This window comes from Aotus nancymaae, unplaced genomic scaffold, assembly GCF_030222135.1.
Source record: "Aotus nancymaae isolate 86718 unplaced genomic scaffold, 86718_ANA_hifiasm-v0.15.2.pri h1tg000006l, whole genome shotgun sequence".
Classification (NCBI taxonomy): Eukaryota; Metazoa; Chordata; class Mammalia; order Primates; family Aotidae; genus Aotus; species Aotus nancymaae.
The window spans coordinates 62,275,610-62,295,090 of NW_026988417.1; the positions used below are offsets into that span (position 1 = coordinate 62,275,610).

The 19,481-nt window shown below is 38.5% G+C and overlaps 1 protein-coding gene and 1 long non-coding RNA gene across 2 annotated transcripts in view; one reads left to right on the forward strand and one right to left on the reverse strand.

The window, feature by feature from the left end:
• The window catches only part of LOC135269892 (uncharacterized), a 323,864-nt gene extending 318,592 nt beyond the window's left edge, over positions 1-5,272 (forward strand). Inside the window, exon 4 of the long non-coding RNA XR_010338129.1 lies at positions 5,193-5,272. This is a non-coding gene — a long non-coding RNA (uncharacterized LOC135269892). The remainder of the gene's footprint in view (positions 1-5,192) is intronic.
• The window catches only part of TMPRSS11F (transmembrane serine protease 11F), a 69,258-nt gene that overhangs the window by 13,454 nt on the left and 36,323 nt on the right, over positions 1-19,481 (reverse strand). Inside the window, exons 4-5 of the mRNA XM_021675441.2 lie at positions 4,648-4,715; positions 2,813-2,976 (exon numbers count right to left, since the gene is read on the reverse strand). Coding sequence (XP_021531116.2) covers positions 2,813-2,976; positions 4,648-4,715 — 232 coding nt within the window. The remainder of the gene's footprint in view (positions 1-2,812; positions 2,977-4,647; positions 4,716-19,481) is intronic.

Sequence of the window (19,481 nt, forward strand, 5' to 3'; positions counted from 1 at the left end):
ATCCTTTGGAAATTTTGTAAGGATCCAATAATATATGATATGGAAAAAAGTTTAGAAAACTTATTAAAAGCCCTAGTAAAATATGAAAGAAATATGTTGTAGCTTCACCCATGTCCCTGCAAAGGTCTGCATAGTATTCCATGGTGTATATGTGCCACATTTTCTTTATCTAGTCTATCACTGATGGACATTTGTGTTGGTTCTGAGTTTTTGTTAATGTGAACAGTGCCACAATAAACTTACATGTGCATATGCCTTTATAGTAGAATGATTTATAATCCTTTGGGTATATACCCAGTAATGGGATTGCTGAGTAAAATGTTATTTCCAGTTCTAGATCCTTAAGGAATCACCACACTGTCTTCCACAATGGTTGAACTAATTTACACTCCCACCAACAGTGTAAAAGCATTTCAATTTCTCCACATTGTCTCCAGCATCTGTTGTTTCCTGACTTTTTAACAATCACCATTCTAACTGGCTTGAAATGGTATCTCAGCGTGGTTTTGATTTGCATTTCTCTAATGACAAGTGATGATGAGAATTTTTTCATACGTTTGTTGGCTACATAGATGTCTTCTTTCGAGAAGTGTCTGTTCATATCCTTCACCTGCTTTTTGATGAGGTTTTTTGTTTTTTCTTGTAAATTTGTTTAAGTTCTTTGTAGATTCTCGATATTAGCCTTTTGTCAGATAGACAGATTGCAAAAATTTTCCCCCATTATGTAGGTTGCCTGTCTACTCTGATGACAGTTTCTTTTGCTGTGCAGAAAGTCTTTAGTTTAATTAGATCCCATTTGTTAATTTTGGCTTTTGTTGCCGTAGCTTTTGCTGTTTTAGTCATTAAGTCTTTGCTTATGCCTATGTCCTGAATGGTACTGCCTAGGTTTTCTTCTAGGGTTTTTATGGTTTTAGGTCTTACATTTAAGTCTTTAATTCATTTTGAGTTAATTTTTGTATAAGATGTAAGGAAGGGATCTAATTTCAGCTTTCTGCATATGGCTAGCCAGTTTTCCCAACACCATTTATCAAATAGGGAATCCTTTCTCCATTGCTTGTTTTTCTCCAGTTTGTCAAGGATCAAATGGTTGTAGATGTGTGGTGTTATTTCTGAGGCCTCTGTTCTGTTGCATTGGTCTATGTAACTGTTTTGGTACCAGTACCATGCTGTTTTTTAACTGGAGCCTTGTACTATAGTTTGAAGTCAGGTAGCGTGATGCCTCTAGCTTTGTTCTTTTTGCTTAGGATTGTCTTGGCTATGTGGGCTCTTTTTCGGTTTCATATGAAATTTAAAGTAGTTTTTTCCAATTCTGTTAAGAAAGTCAATGGTAGCTTGATGAGGGTAGCATTGAATCTGTAAACTACTTTGGGCAGTATGGCCATTTTCACAATATTGATTCTTCCTATCCATGAGCATGGACTGTTTCTCCATTTGTTTGTGTCCTCTCTTATTTCCTTGAGCAGTGGCTGTAGTTCTCCTTGAAGAGGTCCTTCACTTCTCTTGTAAGTTGTATTCCTAAGTATTTTACTCTCTTGGCAGCAATTGTGAATGGGAGTTCACTCATGATTTGGTTCTCTCTCTGTTATTTGTACACAGGAATGCTTGTGATTTTTGCACATTGATTTTGTATCCTGAGAGTTTGCTGAAGTTGCTTATTGTTTAAGGAGATTTTGGGCTGAGATGATGAGGTTTTCTAAATATACAATCATCATTCTCAGCAAACTAACACAAGAACAGAAAACCAAACACCACATGTTCTTGAGGGAATGTGTTCTCTTTCTGGGTCCATAAGGGGTTGTAGTTTTAAGGGCAAGAATTTCCAAGCACCATGCCCCCCTCCCCTCTCTCTCCATCTGGGAGATTTAATGGTTTATGTTTAAATTTCACGGGCACGGGAAGAAACTAAAAGTCAATCACTCCAGTAGAAGTTCTAAGAACTCCTTTCATTGGCCCAGGGTCTCAGAGGAGGTGGGGATTCCTCTCAGGTTAAAAGTCCCCTTCTTCCACACCCCTTCAGACTCCATGTTTGGGTCCCTTCCACGAACACTCCCTTTGTGGAAGCCATCTCTCTCCTAGATTTTTCCTCTGGAGTCCCCTTCCACACTCTCTCCTGGAAGCCTGTCTTCTCCTCCTAAACTCCATCTCTCTCTATTCCCTTCCACTCAGCATGGAAGCTGCTCTCCTCTCCTGGATTCCATCTTTCTGGATTCTCTCACTCAGTGTGAGAGCTAGCTGTTTCTTTCTCTCTCCTTCTCCTCTTTCTATCTTTAAAAAAATCACTTTCTACGAACACTTTTGAGTCCGGCATTTACTGAGCTCTGCTCTGTGGTCCCCTCTCTCATTCTTGAGAGGGCAGGAGACCAAGAACCTGGAGAAACTTCTTCTCAGGGGAGCTGAGGGCACCCTGAACCCCTGAACCCCAATATTACATTCTTATTAGTGGGAGTTGAACAATGAGAACACATGGACACAGGGAGGGAAACATCACACACTGGGGCCTGACAGTAGGGAGGGCCTAGGAGAGGGATAGCATTAGCATTAGGAGAAATACCTAATGTAGATGATGGATTGATGGGTGCAGCAAACCACCATGGCACATTTATACCTGTGTAACAAACCTGCACTTTATGCACTTGTACCCCAGAACTTAAGATACAACAAAAAAAGCAAAAAAACATGTAATACTAAATAACACTGAATTTTATTTTACTTTTATTTCATGCTGATATATATATATATGTGCCTTCAAAAAACAAAAATAATTATAAGAGGAGGGAACCACAAAAGTGTTGAGTAAAAATAAAAGACTTACGTGTGAGTATAAATGATGGTTTGTTTATGGTAAAAGGCAACTGTTTGGTCTTCAAACTTTGATATAAAGAATTTTCAATTTTTTTCTTGATTTGTTCAGCACTATCAGTAGATGGATATTGAAACATGAGCACTATAAGAATGTCCACACCTTGTTCATCTGGACTGAAGAGCAAAAAGGCAGATAAAAAATACCATTTATCTAATCATTAATGACTTTAACCTATTAGGACTCATATTAAACTTAAAAAAACATAATGGATGATATATGTGAATACCAGATTTTTAGATTTCTCTAAATACAGAGATTAAAAATGAGTGTATAATAGCCAGGAAGTGTTGGAAGCACTATAGAAGAAATAAAGACAACGCGCTAGAAATACTGGATAAATACATACCTGAAAACAACTGTTCACTGCCCTTACTTAGCTCATAGTTTAAAGGGGTTTGCAGGAGGAGATGCTCATGAAATCATGCTTTATATGTACTTATAAACTTTGCTTTTTAAGGCAATTTGAACAAAACTGTAGCTAATACCACTATTCTTTAGGAGTGGTGTGGCAGGGAGGAGGCTTTTGTTTACCAAACCCAGTTTCTTTTGTCTCCTGAGCACAGAGGTAGATTCCATTTTCTGGGCTTTCTTGAAATTTATTGAAACTTTCTAACGAATCCGGCCAATGAAATATGGGAAGAAATAATGTCCCTCACTTCCAGGTCTGGTTTCTAATAAAACCTCCCCTAGCATTTTCCTTGCTCTCACTCTTCCCTTGCCTGCCAACCAGATGCAGAATATCCAGTTGGAATTTCATTTCATAATCCTGATTGGCACCCACACCCTTGCCCAACTTCTGACTCTTTGGACTGTGTCATGGAAATGAAATAAACCTTTACTATATTAAAGCACTGACACTTTGGTGTTTGGTGATCTGTTAATAGATAAATGATTAAAGAAAGCACTTATAAAAGAGAATCATTTGATAAACACTTCAAACATTTGAATTTATAGTGTGATGTGTAGGGTCAGAAAGCCTCAAGTAATCTTTTGAGAATGAATTTAATTTGAGAGATAGAAGAAAAGAAGAAAGGGAGCAAGGGAAAGAAGGAGGAGGGAGGAGAGAAAAATGGAAATGAGAAAGGAAAAAAGAAAAAAGATATTAAAGAAAGAAGTGCAAGAGAAAAAGAAAAGACATGGGGTCCTCAATCATTAGCCATATTTATATTTACTTTATCATCAAGAAGTGAAGCAAACAAGCAAATATACAATTATAAATATATCTATAGATAGACATATCACTATGGAATCTAAGCTTTTTAGACAACGTATAAAAACATATTCGGGATGGATTCTAGTAATTTTAGTTTCTGAAAATAACTTCATGATTCATTTTTGTATATTATCTTTCACCAAAGCATCAAAATGAAAAGCCATTTTAAAATAACAATAAACATGCACTGTCATGAAAGAAAAACTTTACTGCGGAGAATGTCATTGTCTGACGGTGGGGTAGGCTTGAAATGAGGAAAACAAAAAAGACGTTCAGTTCTACTTAGCCGCTAGCTTAAGAGATGGGGGAGGAGGAAATGTTAGCTGTGTCATCCCCCTGTTTCCTATATTTTTTTCCTTTTTTTCTATCCAATAGCTGAGATTTTCTTGTCACAAAGCACCTTACCTTTTTCTATTGTGATTGGGAAACAGGTAGGAAAACTTGGGCTGCTCAAGATTTAAGAAATCTGTGTGTTGTTGTAAAGACTTGCTCAAGGCAGCTAAGCAATTAGGTACATCAAATACCTCATCTTAACAATATTGACTTGAAATTACAAACCAGGTTTACTTACCTTAATTTGATAACATGAGATTTGATAAATCGATTGCCTACAGAAGAACGTCGAAATATCCTAGACATCTGATTTTTGAAACAGAAGTTAGTTTTCAGAACTTAAAAGTAAAATAAAAAATAGTAATAATTTTAAAAAAGAAGTATTAGTCTTAAGAAAAGTGTTATTCTTTGTTTTATCTAGACACTTGATGCAAGAAAAAAAAAAAAAAAGTTGTTCAGCTCATTTACAGCCATGTTAATGGGTATATTGACAGTTGTAAGACTAAACCTGGGGTCTAATCTTTGTGGAACCAAATAACCACAATCAAAGTATTCAACATTGCTAAGCCTCTGTAAAATGGGATAAGAACAATATCTGCCTTATATAGTTGATTTGAAAATTAAGTGACATTATATTACACATTTTACACCTTGTCTGATATCTATAAAGCTATTGATGACAGTTTTAAATACTGTCAAGTGAATTAAAAGCACATGGACTTTTTAAGACAGCATCTTTATTTCTTTTTTTTCTTTCCTTTTTTTTTTTTTTTTTTGAGACAGAGTTTCACTCTGTCACCAGGCGCCAGGCTGGAGTACGATGGTGCCATCTTGGCTCACTGCAACCTCCGCCTCCCACGTTCAAGTGATTCTCCTGTCTCAGCCTCCCGAGTAGCTGGGACCACAGGTATGTGTCACCACTCCCAGCTAATTTTTATATATTTTAGTAGAGAAGGGGTTTCACTATGTTGGCCAGGATGGTCTCAATCTCCTGACCTTGTGATCTGCCCGCCTCAGCCTCCCGAAGTGCTGGGATTACAGGAGTGAGCCACCACGACTGGCCAACAGCATCCTTATTTCTAAGAAAGTCTACCTTGTTTGCTGCACTCATCCCAAATATGGTATCTCATCCAGTATTGAATAGAATTTGTTGATTTCTTAAATGATTATGTCATCACTAGACCACTTGACATGACTTGAAATGACTTCTGCCATGTGATTCTTACACCCTCACTTGTTAGTCATCTCTATGAGAGACAGGATTTCACGACTGGTACTACGCTTCGGAGTAAGTTTCACCACAGTGTTATACCATCAGAACTTCATTACTTAGCTTTTCCAGTCTGAGCCATTGGAAAATTTTCAGTGTTCAAGAAACTAATTTCCTAAAGGGTCCTGATTTCAGCTGGCTATTGAAGCACTGCCTTTTTGTCAAAAAAAGCACTGGGCTAGCTGGGCATGGTGGCTCATGCCTGTAATCTGAGCACTTTGGGAGGTCAAGGTGGATAGATCCCTTTAGCCCAGGAGTTCCAGACCAGCCTGGGCAACATGGTGAAACTCCATCTCTACCAAAAAATACAAAGATCAGCCAGAGTCATAATCTGGTCTCAAAAGTAATAGATAAAAAAAATTTAAAAAGCACTGGGCTGAGAGTTAAGTCAGAATAACAGATCCATGTAAGTTTACATAAGACCTATTTCCATGGTAAATTTTGCCAATTTCTACATCCTTTTGGAAGAGGGAAAGTCTTCCTCCCTACAAGATTCCTTCCTCTCCCTGAGTCTTCTAATGTAGTAACAATGCCCAGTAGACTTTACCTCCTGAATGTTAAATCCACTTCCCTTGATTCAATCCCACTGCTATGATCTCAAATCAGCTCCTTAGAAACTTGTATCTGGGACTTTGCAGCAGCCTCCTCATGGTATATTGATATGGTTCTACCCTATCTCCTGTCCCCTCAGTTGTTCCCTCTGAATGCTGCAACCAGGATGATATCTTTAAAATGCAAACCTGAGTATATTAGACTCCTTCCTGCCTCAAGCTCAATATTGCCCTCAATACAATCTTACCCATGTTTTGGCCCCTACTTTGCTCTGTCCCTACATTCAAAGTCTCCCTCTCTTCTCTCTCTCTCTCTCTCTCTCTCTCCCATTTTAAGGTGTTTATTTTGTAAAAGCTTATATGGCAATATCCCAGACATGATTTGAACAGGCACTTAACATACACTCAGTGACAAGATTAAGCACATTAACAGAGAAATTTTAAAAAACGAGGTCAGCAATAATATTTTATAGGACAATGAACCACTTCCCTGGAAGAAGAAAGAGACTCACCTGAGAAAGAATAAGGATCATTTACAGCAGGAAAAATCAAATTTACATACTTAGAAATCATTACACAGTTAACAGAGAAAAGTCTGCTTAAAGTTATACCTCCTTTCTTGATTTCCATTAGAATAACAGTTATTAATATTAAATTAATAACTTAATATTAAATTAATAACTATTATTATTTAGTAGAAACCCTATTTTTAGTACCACTAAAAATACAAATTAGCTGGTCGTGGTGGCGTATGCCTGTAATCCCAACTACTTGGGAGGCTGAGGCAGAAGAATCACTTGAACCAGGGAGGCGGAGGTTGTGGTGAGCTAAGATCATGCCATTGCACTCCAGCCTGGGCAACAAGGGTGAAATTCTATCTCAGAAAACACACACACACACACACACACACACACAAGGCATATAATTATCATTTCTAGTTGAAGGCTGGTGATAACTATAGTCATTGAAAACTATTACTAAAATTCCTGCTAAAAGGATAGCAACAGCAACCGCTAAAGCCATTCCACAATAAAAAATTAACCGCCTCACTTTCAAAACATCCCCAACAAAGGGCACTGCATATTGGGTGTTTTCTTCCATCAGCTGTATGGTCTGTCATTCTGGTCTGATGATGTCAGGCAAAATCACTCAATCGGTTACTTCTCTTTCTGGGATAGGTAGCTCTGTTGGGGTAGCTATGGTCTCTTACGCCCTTTTAGACTAGCTCAAACCTGTGCCTGGTCTGCAACTGTATTCTAGTTTGTTATCAAGATGTACACTAAATAGAAAAGGCTTTGAAAGACACGCTTGATCCAGAACATCAGAGGAGATACTCCAATGGGGAAACCAAAAAGATTTTCCCATAACCAATGGCATTCAAGATAGCACCAATCTTCTTTTTTCCTCTGCCTCTCAGGATTCCACCACAAGTACTTCAAATGTGTCCAATAGATGAAGAGGAACAAAAACAGGCATCACTTGGCTCACAAAGAAAAATAATATCTCAATGGTAAATACATAGGCAACCACACTCTTCAAAACTACAAGCAAAACACTTGCTACAAGTGTACACACACTGGCACACAGGAGAACAGTGAAGTGGGAGCACCACGTCTGCTCATGATTCCCTGTCCCCACAGCATTGCCCATTCATACACTGGCTGTCACACCAAAGCCAGGGGACAAACATGTAGACTACAAAGGCCAGTTCACAGATGATGCCCTGAGTTTCCAGCTCTGCCACATTAATTAGTCCTGCAAGAAGGGTTCCAATCTCAATGGTTCATCACTCAATATATACCTATTCCAGTCTGAGCCACTGGAAAATGGCTCAGAATCACAGGGAATGCAGTCTACGTGGGACTTAATACACCCTTATTTGTAGACTGTCGACCTTGGAGTGTTAGAATCTGCCTGGGCCAACACCACTTCCCATTCTTCCTGTCTGCACTTCTTTTCTTCTACACGTGGTGGAAAAAAACTCACATCAATACCTGGTAAGGTTGGACTAGGGACTGTTCCCAGGAGTGGGGCTCCTATATCCACTCATTATACTCAATATACACCTATACATCTATTTTATAATAAATAGATTAAAAATTTTAAAAAGCACTGGGCTGAGAGTTAAGTCAGAATGACAGGTCCATGTAAGTTTACATAAGGTGCAGCCTAGTACCTTAGGTAGTGGGCGGCACACCAGCAGGCTCTACACTGTCCCAGATGGTAGCCAGGGCTCCATGCCATTGAGGGGAGAGGGTTCTGTGGCAGCTAGGAGGAGCACGTGGGGAGATGGAAGATGGAAGATGGGAGCAGAGAGGAGACAGAAGAGTCAGGGACAGGAAAGAATCTTGTGGGGTGGGAGACTATCCCTTTTCCAATAGGATGTAGATATTGGGGGCAAAATTTACCATGGAAATAGGTCTTATGTAAACTTACACGGACCTGTCATTGTGACTTAACTCTCAGTGTGGTGCTTTTTAAAATTTTTCAATCAATTTATTATAAAATAGATGTATAGGTGTATATTGAGTATAGTGAGTGGATATAGGAGCCCCACTCCTGGGAACAGTCCCTAGTCCAACCTTCCCAGGTATTGATCTGAGTTTTTTCTACCACGTGTAGAGGAAAAGAAGTGCAGACAGGAAGAACTAGGAAAGGTGTTGGCCCAGGCAGATTCTAACACTCCAAGGTCCACAGTCTCCAAACAAGAGTGCATTAAATCCCACATAGACTGCATTCCCTGCGATTCCAGTGATATCTTAAGGCAAGATGATGCCCCTGCTTTTGTAAAGATCTCCTCTGCAGCCAGAACAGGAATGCTGCTGGAAGAGCAAGAATGAAAATCATCACATAAATTTGGGCCATCCTGGCAACATCAGGATCCGCTTAAGAGCAGGACGATGCTCTCAGTATTGATGAAGATGGCCCAAGGAAAACGGCACAGCATCAAGATAAGGATTCCTCTTTGAAGTATGGTCCCCACCCATTCTAGGTTCTTGCCTACAAAGAATTGAGACATTAGCTTGTCACAAGGGGGGAGCTAATCCAGTTTTAACTGAAATCCCAGTAACATTCACAAGTATAACACTATCCAGCTTGACTGCTCAGATATCCACAGAATATAGGATGATTGGTGCTAATAAGAATTATCATCAACTGTGCAAGGAAGACCGGGGTTCGAGCAAGCCCCGCCAGCTCCTGCAGCCTAAAACCTTAGGTAGTGGGAAGTGTGCCAGCAGGCTCCAAACTGTCCCAGATGGTAGCCGGGGCTCCATGCCATTGAGGGGAGAGGGTTCTGTGGTAGCCGGGAGGACCACGTAGGGAGATGGAAGACGGAAGCGGAGACAGGAGGCTGGGCTGCCCTGCCATGCCCACTAACAAACCCATTGCAGGCACAGCCCTCCCGGGAAGTGGTAGATGGCCCCTGGCCTCTGGCCACCCCCATCCCACGCTTACTCCCACCTGCTTTTGTCCCCCGCTCCCCTGATCCCAGTCCAGCTGGAGAGGGGCGAAAACCTCTTAACTACTGATTTAATTGCTCTTTCCTAATCACAGTAGGCTGGTTCACACCTCTGTGACTGGGGACATTCATTTTCCTCTTCCTACAACTTTTTTGTTCCCCTGGCAAATTTCTTCCATTACAACTTTACCTTACTTGAGAAACTCCAGTGACAACTAAGTTAGCCCTAACTTACCCACCTCAAAGTTGAACACTTCTTTATCTGGGCCACTTTGTCATCTTGAATATAATTCTATTTTATTACTAGCAATTACCATACTGGTTTACAGTATTGTCTCTTCCACTCTAGACTATGAACTGTGTGAAGGCAGGGAGTGTGTCTGATTTATGTTTGTATCTCCAATGCTCCACACATTATCTGGCCCATAGTAAACGCACAGGCACGTTTGATAGATAAATGAGTGAATGAATAAATGAATTAATGAATTAAGAATCAACAATATGGTAAAGAGAAGAAGATGGCAACACATTGTTTTAATCTGCAAATCATGTTGCCAAATATAAGTAGAAATCTGTGGTTATCTGCAGCAAGGTGGGAGCCAGGAGACCCCAGTGGTGACCTCAGATGTTTGGGTCATTCCATAGGTTTGGGTCAGTTCTGAGTCATGACCCTTATGATTTCACTAAGCTTCTCTGAGCTCATTTTATTTCCATCTCTCAAGGAACAGGGAGAAAAGGTAATTTTTATGTCTCTAGCACTTTAGGTAAATGTCCAGTGAAATTCTGAACTGTGTACCTATGACACTTTGGGGAAGGATCAGGAGTCTTATTATATTAGAGTATAAGAAAATATCAAGATTTAATTCAAACTAAAATGTGATATTAACAAACCGTGGTCCCCCAATGTGTCAACCTCTATTTTAAAAATGGCATATTCTGGTATAGCACAATACTGGTGTGACCATTACTAAAAGCTTGCAAGTATTAATTCCATACCATATGGCAGGCATTGGACTAATTCTTTTGTTTAAACCTCACACGACTTTGGTAGGAAACTTTTCAGTCTCATCAGCTCCATTTAATGGATGAGAAAACTGAGGCTCAGGATATATAATCTTATCTAAGGTAGTAGAGGAAGTGGTGGTTCTGTAATATGAACCCAGGGAAGCAGTCTTTAGATTTTGTGTTAAGTTCATTAATTGACTTTGACAACCTTGAATTAATTATATATTTGAAGACAGATGTTAAAGTTGGTGAAGGATAGACAGGTAGGAAGATCCCGGTGAAAGAAACCATTAAAGAAGTCTTCAAAGGCATCTTTTATTCCCTGAATATAAATCTCCTAAGAGATCTTCTCTTCAGAGGTGGTTTCCTGCTTCTAAGTTTAACAGGGGCAGGGAAAATTTTCTTCCTCAGATACCTAATTGTTGTTATAACTATTTTCTGGGAAGTTTAACTCATATTTACATTTTTCTGTTGGGAACTCAGTAATATGGTGCTTAATCCAAACTACAAAAACTAATTGTATCCTTTCCCTTTTCACAGTTCAAACCTAAGAATAGATCATTTTACTAGAGATTATTCTATTTGAAACAAGATAGTGTCTAAGCTCATGGTAAAATAAGGGAAAAATCTTCACCTTAAAATCAGATACCAATTGTAGTCTTTGGTTTGAACTCCAGCATTAAAAAACAAAATAACATATTTGAAACAATACATATGGCTCTGACTAATTAGCTTCATATCCATCCAGGTACTGTTTTGGCAAGTTTGAGCATGCATCTTTTCTTTGTTTGTGAACTAAATGCAGATTACGTCAAGGAGGATCAGTACTTACTGGATGCCAGGTAGGGAATCCCTTTTGAGGTCCACCCATGAAAATAATCAGGTAGGTTATGCAAATTTCCTGCTAAAGTCAAGGGAATATGTGCTAGCAGAGAGCAAAAACACAAAGAAAACTGATTCTTTGCCTCTTTCCTCTCCAGGAAAGCTTCCTGATAACTCAAAGGGATTTTTCTTCTTCTGAACTCCTATTATGGGAACAGATGAAATCACAGAGCCACAGAAGGAAAAGAAGAAAAGCCAGGATCATGAGTTGGATTATCTGGAGGCATAGGCCAGTGGGGAGTTATTGTTTGCAGTCACTTGCCAAGCAAATAAAGTTTTCCTTCTTTCTTTTGAAATTGATTTAAGGAGCTGAATTTATTTAAATGATAATGAGTTGTGAGAAAAGAATTGTGGCAGATATTTATTCTTTACCCAAATTGCGCTTAGTGGGGAGGTGTACCCATTCCCCAGCATTGAGAGTTGACTGATAACACTTCACGCCTGTACTTCTCCAGAGGATTGCCCTGTCTGACCTGAGCACCTTGTTTAGTAATGTCTGGTAGGCTATGCTCTGGGCAGATCTACTGGTATAAGACAAAAAATCCAACCCTCTAACTTCTGGGAAGAATTACCTCCGTAATTAATCTAGGCTCCAGATCTCCCAGAGAAATCATGCTCAGGATACAATTTTGAAACTACATTTTTATCTAGCTTCTTCTTTTGCCCTTTCCCGCTGTCTTCATTTCCTTAAGAATTTTTCCTGAAAGATCTTGATTAATAAATTACTTATTCAAGATTCCCCAGTCTTGGTTGTGTGTTTTGGAATGTAAACTATACAAAAATAAATTAATTGGTACTAGAAAATGCTCAGCTATGCAACTATTTCAATGTCTCCATTTTTTGGAAGTTCTGTCATCAGACATCCCCAATTTTTAGATAAGATATTTAGCTTACAGCCAAGAAAAGATTCAATAAACTTAAATGAAAAGGTGTTTTTAAAGGTAATATTTTGTGTCTCTAAAGAAGTTTTTGTATTGCAAATGTTAATCTATTGAAATAGAGGGGAACAAAGAATGGATCTTAAAGAGATTCATTCTAAAATTTCTAAGATTTCTGAAAGAAATCCTAGAGATGAAGATTAGAATGAGATTAGAAAGTTATGGAGTCAACATCTGTAGCCTTTTGATACTGAAAATTCTGCATAGTGGATGGGAGTCAAGAGAATTTTCCAGTCTTTATTTTGGAAATCTCTTACCTATCCAACTAGAATAATTGTCATGTCATTTATAGTATTATCTTTTTGTATTGTCCTGAGCAATCAGTTCCAAAGTGAAGTCAACGTATCATAGAGTATATGGAAAAATTCCAGACCTCATATTTATATTTATTTTTATCTAAACAAATAATTTTTACAGCATTGACTTTGAGGTATGGAATCCTAGCAGTAGTACATTAATTACTGAATGCTCCTAAGGGGAAATGGAGACCAGGCTGTTAGAAAGATTGCTTGTCCTAGGATATGTACTCGATAAATCATTCCTGCATTCCATTTAGTTAAGTAGTGATATTTGGCTCACTAATTTTAAGTAATTAATATTAATTTAATCACACTAGCAATTCTCAGTATGTAAACAATTAGTATCTTGTTTTAATTACCAGACTAGTAATTTTTTTTAACTTTGGAAATAACGATAGAGAACTGTCAAAATATAAATCCAGTTTTTAAACAAAAGAGTTTCATGCAAACTCTACCACACGTATGGCTGTCATATGGCTTTGGGGCATAGAAAGATGGTAGAGACAGACAGTGTTTAAAAATTTTTGCTGAAGAGCCATGATTTAAAGTGTTAATAAACCATTAAAAGTGGATATAATGTTTCACTTACCTCTTCTCCTTGCCACCAATAAAAAATAACTGAGAACTTGTTGGGGGAGCGGCAAGAGGGCTGCCTAGATACAGCCAGGAAGGAACTCTCCCACTGAGAAAGACCAAAATATTGGGTAAGCCAACATACATCAAACAGACCTCTGGGAGAGAAAGCATTCAGAGTTGATAGAGAAGCAATGCAGACACGGAGGCTGAAGAGGAGGAGGGGCAATCCTATGTGGTCTTGCTGGATGTTAGGACTAGCTCCTCGCCCTGAATAGCTCTTGGGAAAGGGGTGAATGAAGTGACTGTATGGCAATGCACTCTTGCTGGGGATCTCTAAGATCATACATACAAGAGATCCCATGACCCTCATAGGTACTTGAATTGTCAGAGGGATCTGCTTAGAGAGTAGGCAGAGACAGCTCCTGCCTGCATGGAGCCCAGAGGGTTTTGCATGTGGGGCAACTACAGTAAAACACGGCCAGAGGCTCTCCATCTCCCAATCTCTGCTGACTGCAGGGCCAGGAGAGAGAAGGGCTGCCTTTCTCATGAGACAAGGGTGTGTCTCTTCTGCACAATCTGCTGTCCACCAGCCCCTCCCAAGGACCCTGCCTGGCTGCTTCTACAAGAGAGTGCACACAGTATAGCCTTCACTGCCCAGTATGAGTGCTTTACTGGTGGCCTGGGAGCATATCCACTCCCCCAGCAGAGTTAGTCTCCAACCCCAAGGGGCCAGAAGACAAAGCTGCAGGCTCAATCTCAACCCCCTCCCATTAGAGCACATAGTTCAGGAGTGCCACACTGAGATCTGTGACTGGTGCTTGAGCAGGTGAAGAGCCCCCACTCTCAGAACACTGAGAAAAGTGAGACACGGATTCATGGGCTGGTGCAGAAGCTGGTGTGTCTCCCTCTACAGGGATAATCCAGAAAGCGTGTGTCCTGTCTGACAGCCACAGCCTTCACCCAAAGAAGCGCCACAGCCCTGGACATCTAACAACCTAGTGATCTGGGTCCGGAGACTTGGGACAAAAGCAGCTGGTTGGGCCAGATACTCTGGCAGCCAAAGGAAGGAAACTTGGTTGAAGGAGAACAAGCTGGGCAGGCCCCACAGCTGTCTGCTGGGCAAAAAAATCCCTCAGTCACAAGCACCACATCAGCTGCATACCCATGACAACACCACCCTGCCCAGAGATCCCTCACCCTTGACCAGTAGGTCAAGGCATCAACAGACCACCTTCAGACATACCTCTCAACCTGCTCTGACTCCACCAAGCAGAGAGGACCAGCAAGCTTCCACAATGTTGCAGGTCTCTTGGCAACCTAATCTTCAGCTTAGACTGCCTCTAGTGGAGGCAGAAACACAGCCTGCCAGGGCACCCCTTGAGGCTAGAGAAATGTGGACATGATGCCAGTGATCGGAGGGAGTACCCTAAGGAACAGGTATGGACCTGGTGAGAGGGTCATCTCTCTTCAACCCCACAACCACAGAGCACTGTTGCAAACTCACTGAAATACACAAGAGCAGGGCAGCTAAGAGCCTATCTGCCAGCCATTACTCTTAAGCATCATCTACTGGATCACAGTCTGAATTATAAAACCAACAGTTATTCCAGAACACATGCCTATGAAACCCATGAAAGAATCTAGCCACAAATAAAAACTCAGTACAGAATCTTGGCCTTCTGAAAGCACCTAGAAATGAAGACAACAGACTATACTCAACTTATACAGCAGCCAAAATCTCAAGAAAAATAAAGCCCAATTCAAATGACACCAAATTCAAAAAGATAAAGGAACATGAGACCTTTCAGATGAAAAAGAATAGGTGCAAAAACTCTGGCAATTCAAAAAGTCAGACTGTCTTCTTGCCTGCATGCAAACAATCACCCTATCTCCCCAGCAATGTTTCTTAACCAGATCAAAATGACTAAAACCACAGATACAGAATTTAGAATCTGGATAGCAAGGATGCTTATTGAGATTCAGGAGAAAGTTGAAATCCAATTCTAGGAGTCCAGTAATATGATCCAACAGGTGAAAGATGACATAGCCACTTTAAGAAAGAACAAAACTAAATTTCTAGAATTAAAAAATTTACTACAGAAATTTTATAATACAGTCAGAAGCATTAACAACAGAACAAACCAAGCTGAGGAAAGAATCTCAGAGCTCAAAGGCCAGTTTTTTGAATCAACTTTAGACAAAAATAAAGAAAGAATAGTTTTTAAAACAGAACAAAACCTCCAAGAAACATGAGATTATGTAAAGAGACCAAACCTATGACCCACTGGCATTCCAGATAGACAAGAAGAGAGAGAAAACAACTTGAAAAACATATTTAAGCATAGAATCCACAAAAATCTCCCCAACCTCACTAAAGAAGTTCACATACAAATTCAAAAAGTTCAAAGAACCTGTACAAGAGACACTATAAGACAACTATCCCCAAGACACATAGTCATCAGACTCACCAAGTTCACTGCAAAAGAAAAAAATATTAAAGGTAGCTACAGAGACAGGTCAGGTCACTTACAAATGAAACCCCATCAGGCCATCTCAGCAGAAACCTTATAAGCTAGAAGAGGCTGGTGGCCTATCTTCAGCATCCTTAAGGAAAAGAAATTCCAAGCAAGAACTTCATTCCCCATCAAACTAAGCTTCATAAGTAAAAGAGAAATAAAATCATTTCAGATAAGAAAAAGCTAAGGTAATTCATTACCACTATCAGCCTTTTAAGAGGTCCTTAAGAGAATGCTAAACATCAAAATGAAGGAACAATACCAGCTACCACAAAAACACATTTAAGTACATAGCCCACAGATACCATAAAGCAACTATTCAATCATCTAACAACATGACAGGAACAAAATCTCACATATCAATAGTAACTTAAATGTCAGTAGTCTAAATGTTCCACTTAGAAGGCATATAGTGGCAAGTTGGATAAAAAGACAAGATTAAACAATCTGCTACCTTCAAAAGACGCATTTCACATGTGATGACACCCATAGGCTCAAAGAAAAGGGATGGAGAAAGATGGCATGCAAACAGAAAACAAAAGGAAGACAGGGTCACTGTTCTTTTAGCAGATAAAACAGACTTTAAACCAACAATGATAAAGAAGGGAAAACAAGTCCATTACATAACGATATAAGGATCAATTCAACAAGAAGACTCAGCCATCCAAAGTATATATACACCCAACATTGAAGCACCCAGATTTATATATAAAAAAAGTTCTTCTAGACCTACAAAGACTTGGACAGCTACACAATAATGGTAGGAGACATCACCAGTCCTACTGACAGGATTACAAAGATCATTGAGACAGAAAACTAACAAAGAAATTGTGGACATAAATTTGACACTTAACCAATCGGATCTAGCAGACATCTACAGAATACTACACCCAACAACCACAGAATATATACTCTTGTCATCTGCACGTGGAACATACTCTAAGATAAATCAAATAGTGGCCATTAAGCAAGCCTCAATACATTTTTAAAAAATCACAGCAAGCACACTTTATGCCACAGTGCAATAAGAATAGAAATCATTACCAAGGAGATATCTCAAAACCACACAACTACATAGAAATTAAACAACTTACTCCTGAATGACCTTTGGGTAAACAACAAATTTAAGGCAAAAATCAAACATTTCTTTGAAATTAGGGAAAGTAAAGGCACAAGACACCAACATCTTTGGGATGCAGCTAAAGCAGCGTTAAGAGGAATGTCTATAGCACTAAACACGTATATCAATAAGTTAGAAAGATCTAAAATTAACAGTCTAACAATGCACATAGAGAAACTAGAAAAACAACAAACTAACCCTGAAGCTAGCAAAAGAAAAGATGATTAAAATCAGAGTAGAAAGAAACTAAATTGAAGCACAAAAGTCCATACAAAAGATCAACAAAACCAAATTTTTGATTTATTGAAAGAATAAACAAAGCTGATAGACAGCTATCTAAATTAGAAAAAAAGAGAGACAATCCATATGAGTACAATCAGAAATGACAAAGTTGACATTACAACCAATCCTATAGAAACAGAAAAGATACTCAGACTATTATGAACACCCTTATTCATGTAAATTAGAAAGTCTAGAGAAAATAGATAAATTGCTGGTAACATATAACCTCCATGATTGAACCAAGTAGAAATTGAAAACCTGAACACACCAATAACAAGTTCCAAAATTCAATCAGTAATAAAAAATCTACAAACCAACAAAATCCCTGGACCAGATGAATTCACAGCCAAATTCTACCAGACACAGAATAATAGGTACCAATCCTACTAAAACTATTCCCAAAAAAATCAAGAAGAAAGGAGTCCTCACTAACTCATTCTACAAAGCTAGCATCCTCCTGATATCAAAATTTGACAAAGACATGAAAAAAGAAAACATCAAGCCAATACTCTTGATAAACATGGATGCAAAAATCCTCAACAAAATACCAGCAAACCAAATCCAGCTGCAACAAAAGTTAATTTGCCACAATCAAGTAGGCTTTATTCGTGGGACACAAGTGGTTCAACATACACAAATCAATAAATGTGATTCACCATATGAACAGAATTAAAAACAAAAGGATCGTCCCAATAGATACAGAAAAAGCTTTTGATAAAATCCAACATCGCTTCATGATGAAAACCATCAACAAACTAGGCATTGAAGGAACATATGTCAAAATAATAAGAGCCATCTATGACAAACCCACAGCCAATATCATACTGCATGGGCAAAAGCTGGAACCATTCCCCTTGAGAACTGGAAAAAAACAAGGATGCCCACTCTCTCTACCCCTATTCAACATAGTAATAGAAGTCCTATGCAGAGTAATCAGGCAGGAGAAAAAAGTAAAAGGCATCCAAATAGAAAAGAAGTAGTCCAACAATCTCTCTTCACAAACTATATAATTCTATATCTAGAAAACAAAGACTTCACAAAAAAAGCTCCCAGAATTAATAAACTTCATTGAAGTTTCAGGATACAAAAAATCAGCATGAAACAGTTAGTAGCCTTTTTAAACACTAATAATGTTCAAGCTGACAGAAAAATCAAGAATGCAATCCCAACTACAACAGTCAGACACACACAAAATATCTAGGAATACATCTAATTGAAGAGGTAAATGATATTTACAAGGAGAACTAGCAAACACTGCTGAAAGAAATTAGAGACAAAACAAATGTTGTCTCATAGACATAATTATGGATTGGAAGAATCAATACCATTAAAATGGTCATACTTCCCAAAGTAATTTACAGATTTAACACTATTCCTATCAAAGTACCAAGATCATCTTTTACAGAATTAGAAAAAAAAAAACTATTCTGAAATTTATACAGAACCAAAAAAGAGCCCAATCATCAAAGCAATCCTAAGAAAAAAGAAAAAAGGCAAAGGCATCACATTACATGAACTTTAAGGGAAATAATTTTCGATTTAAAGTTCTACCTCTAAGCTTTCAACTGAGTGGAATATAGAATACAGGATTTTTTTCAGGATGAAATAATTCATAAATCTTACATCCTATGAACTTTTTCTTAGGGAAGGTGCTTGAGGACATATCTCACTATATCAGGGAAAATATGGGATGCAAGAAACAATGGAACTCACAAAAGTGTGCAGTCTTGTCCTGGCTAAGTTTACCTTTGTAAAGTGGACCTACAGAGCAACTAGTTGAAATTGAGCAGGAAACATAAGGTTTTAGAAAAGGAGATTTAAAGAAATATCAAGATCTTGTAAATGTCTGATAATACGGTAAAATGGTAGAGGGTTTACACACACACAAAAGAGAGAGAAAATATATTTTAATGCCGGAAGCATTATTTGAATGGCATAAGAACAGTGATAATAATTGTAAAAAACAAAAACACTATTTAAATAGTTATGGAAATGGAAAAGCTCTTATTGCCTTTCAACATTTGGAATCAACTTATATAAATAACAGAATAAAATGTAAATATTTTCTCACATTGCGAATAACACAGAGAAAAGATAGTATAGTGAGAGAAGAATGGGAATGCTAAAGTTCTCATCTTTTATTAAAGGATATTACTGTCTAAAGCTAATCATA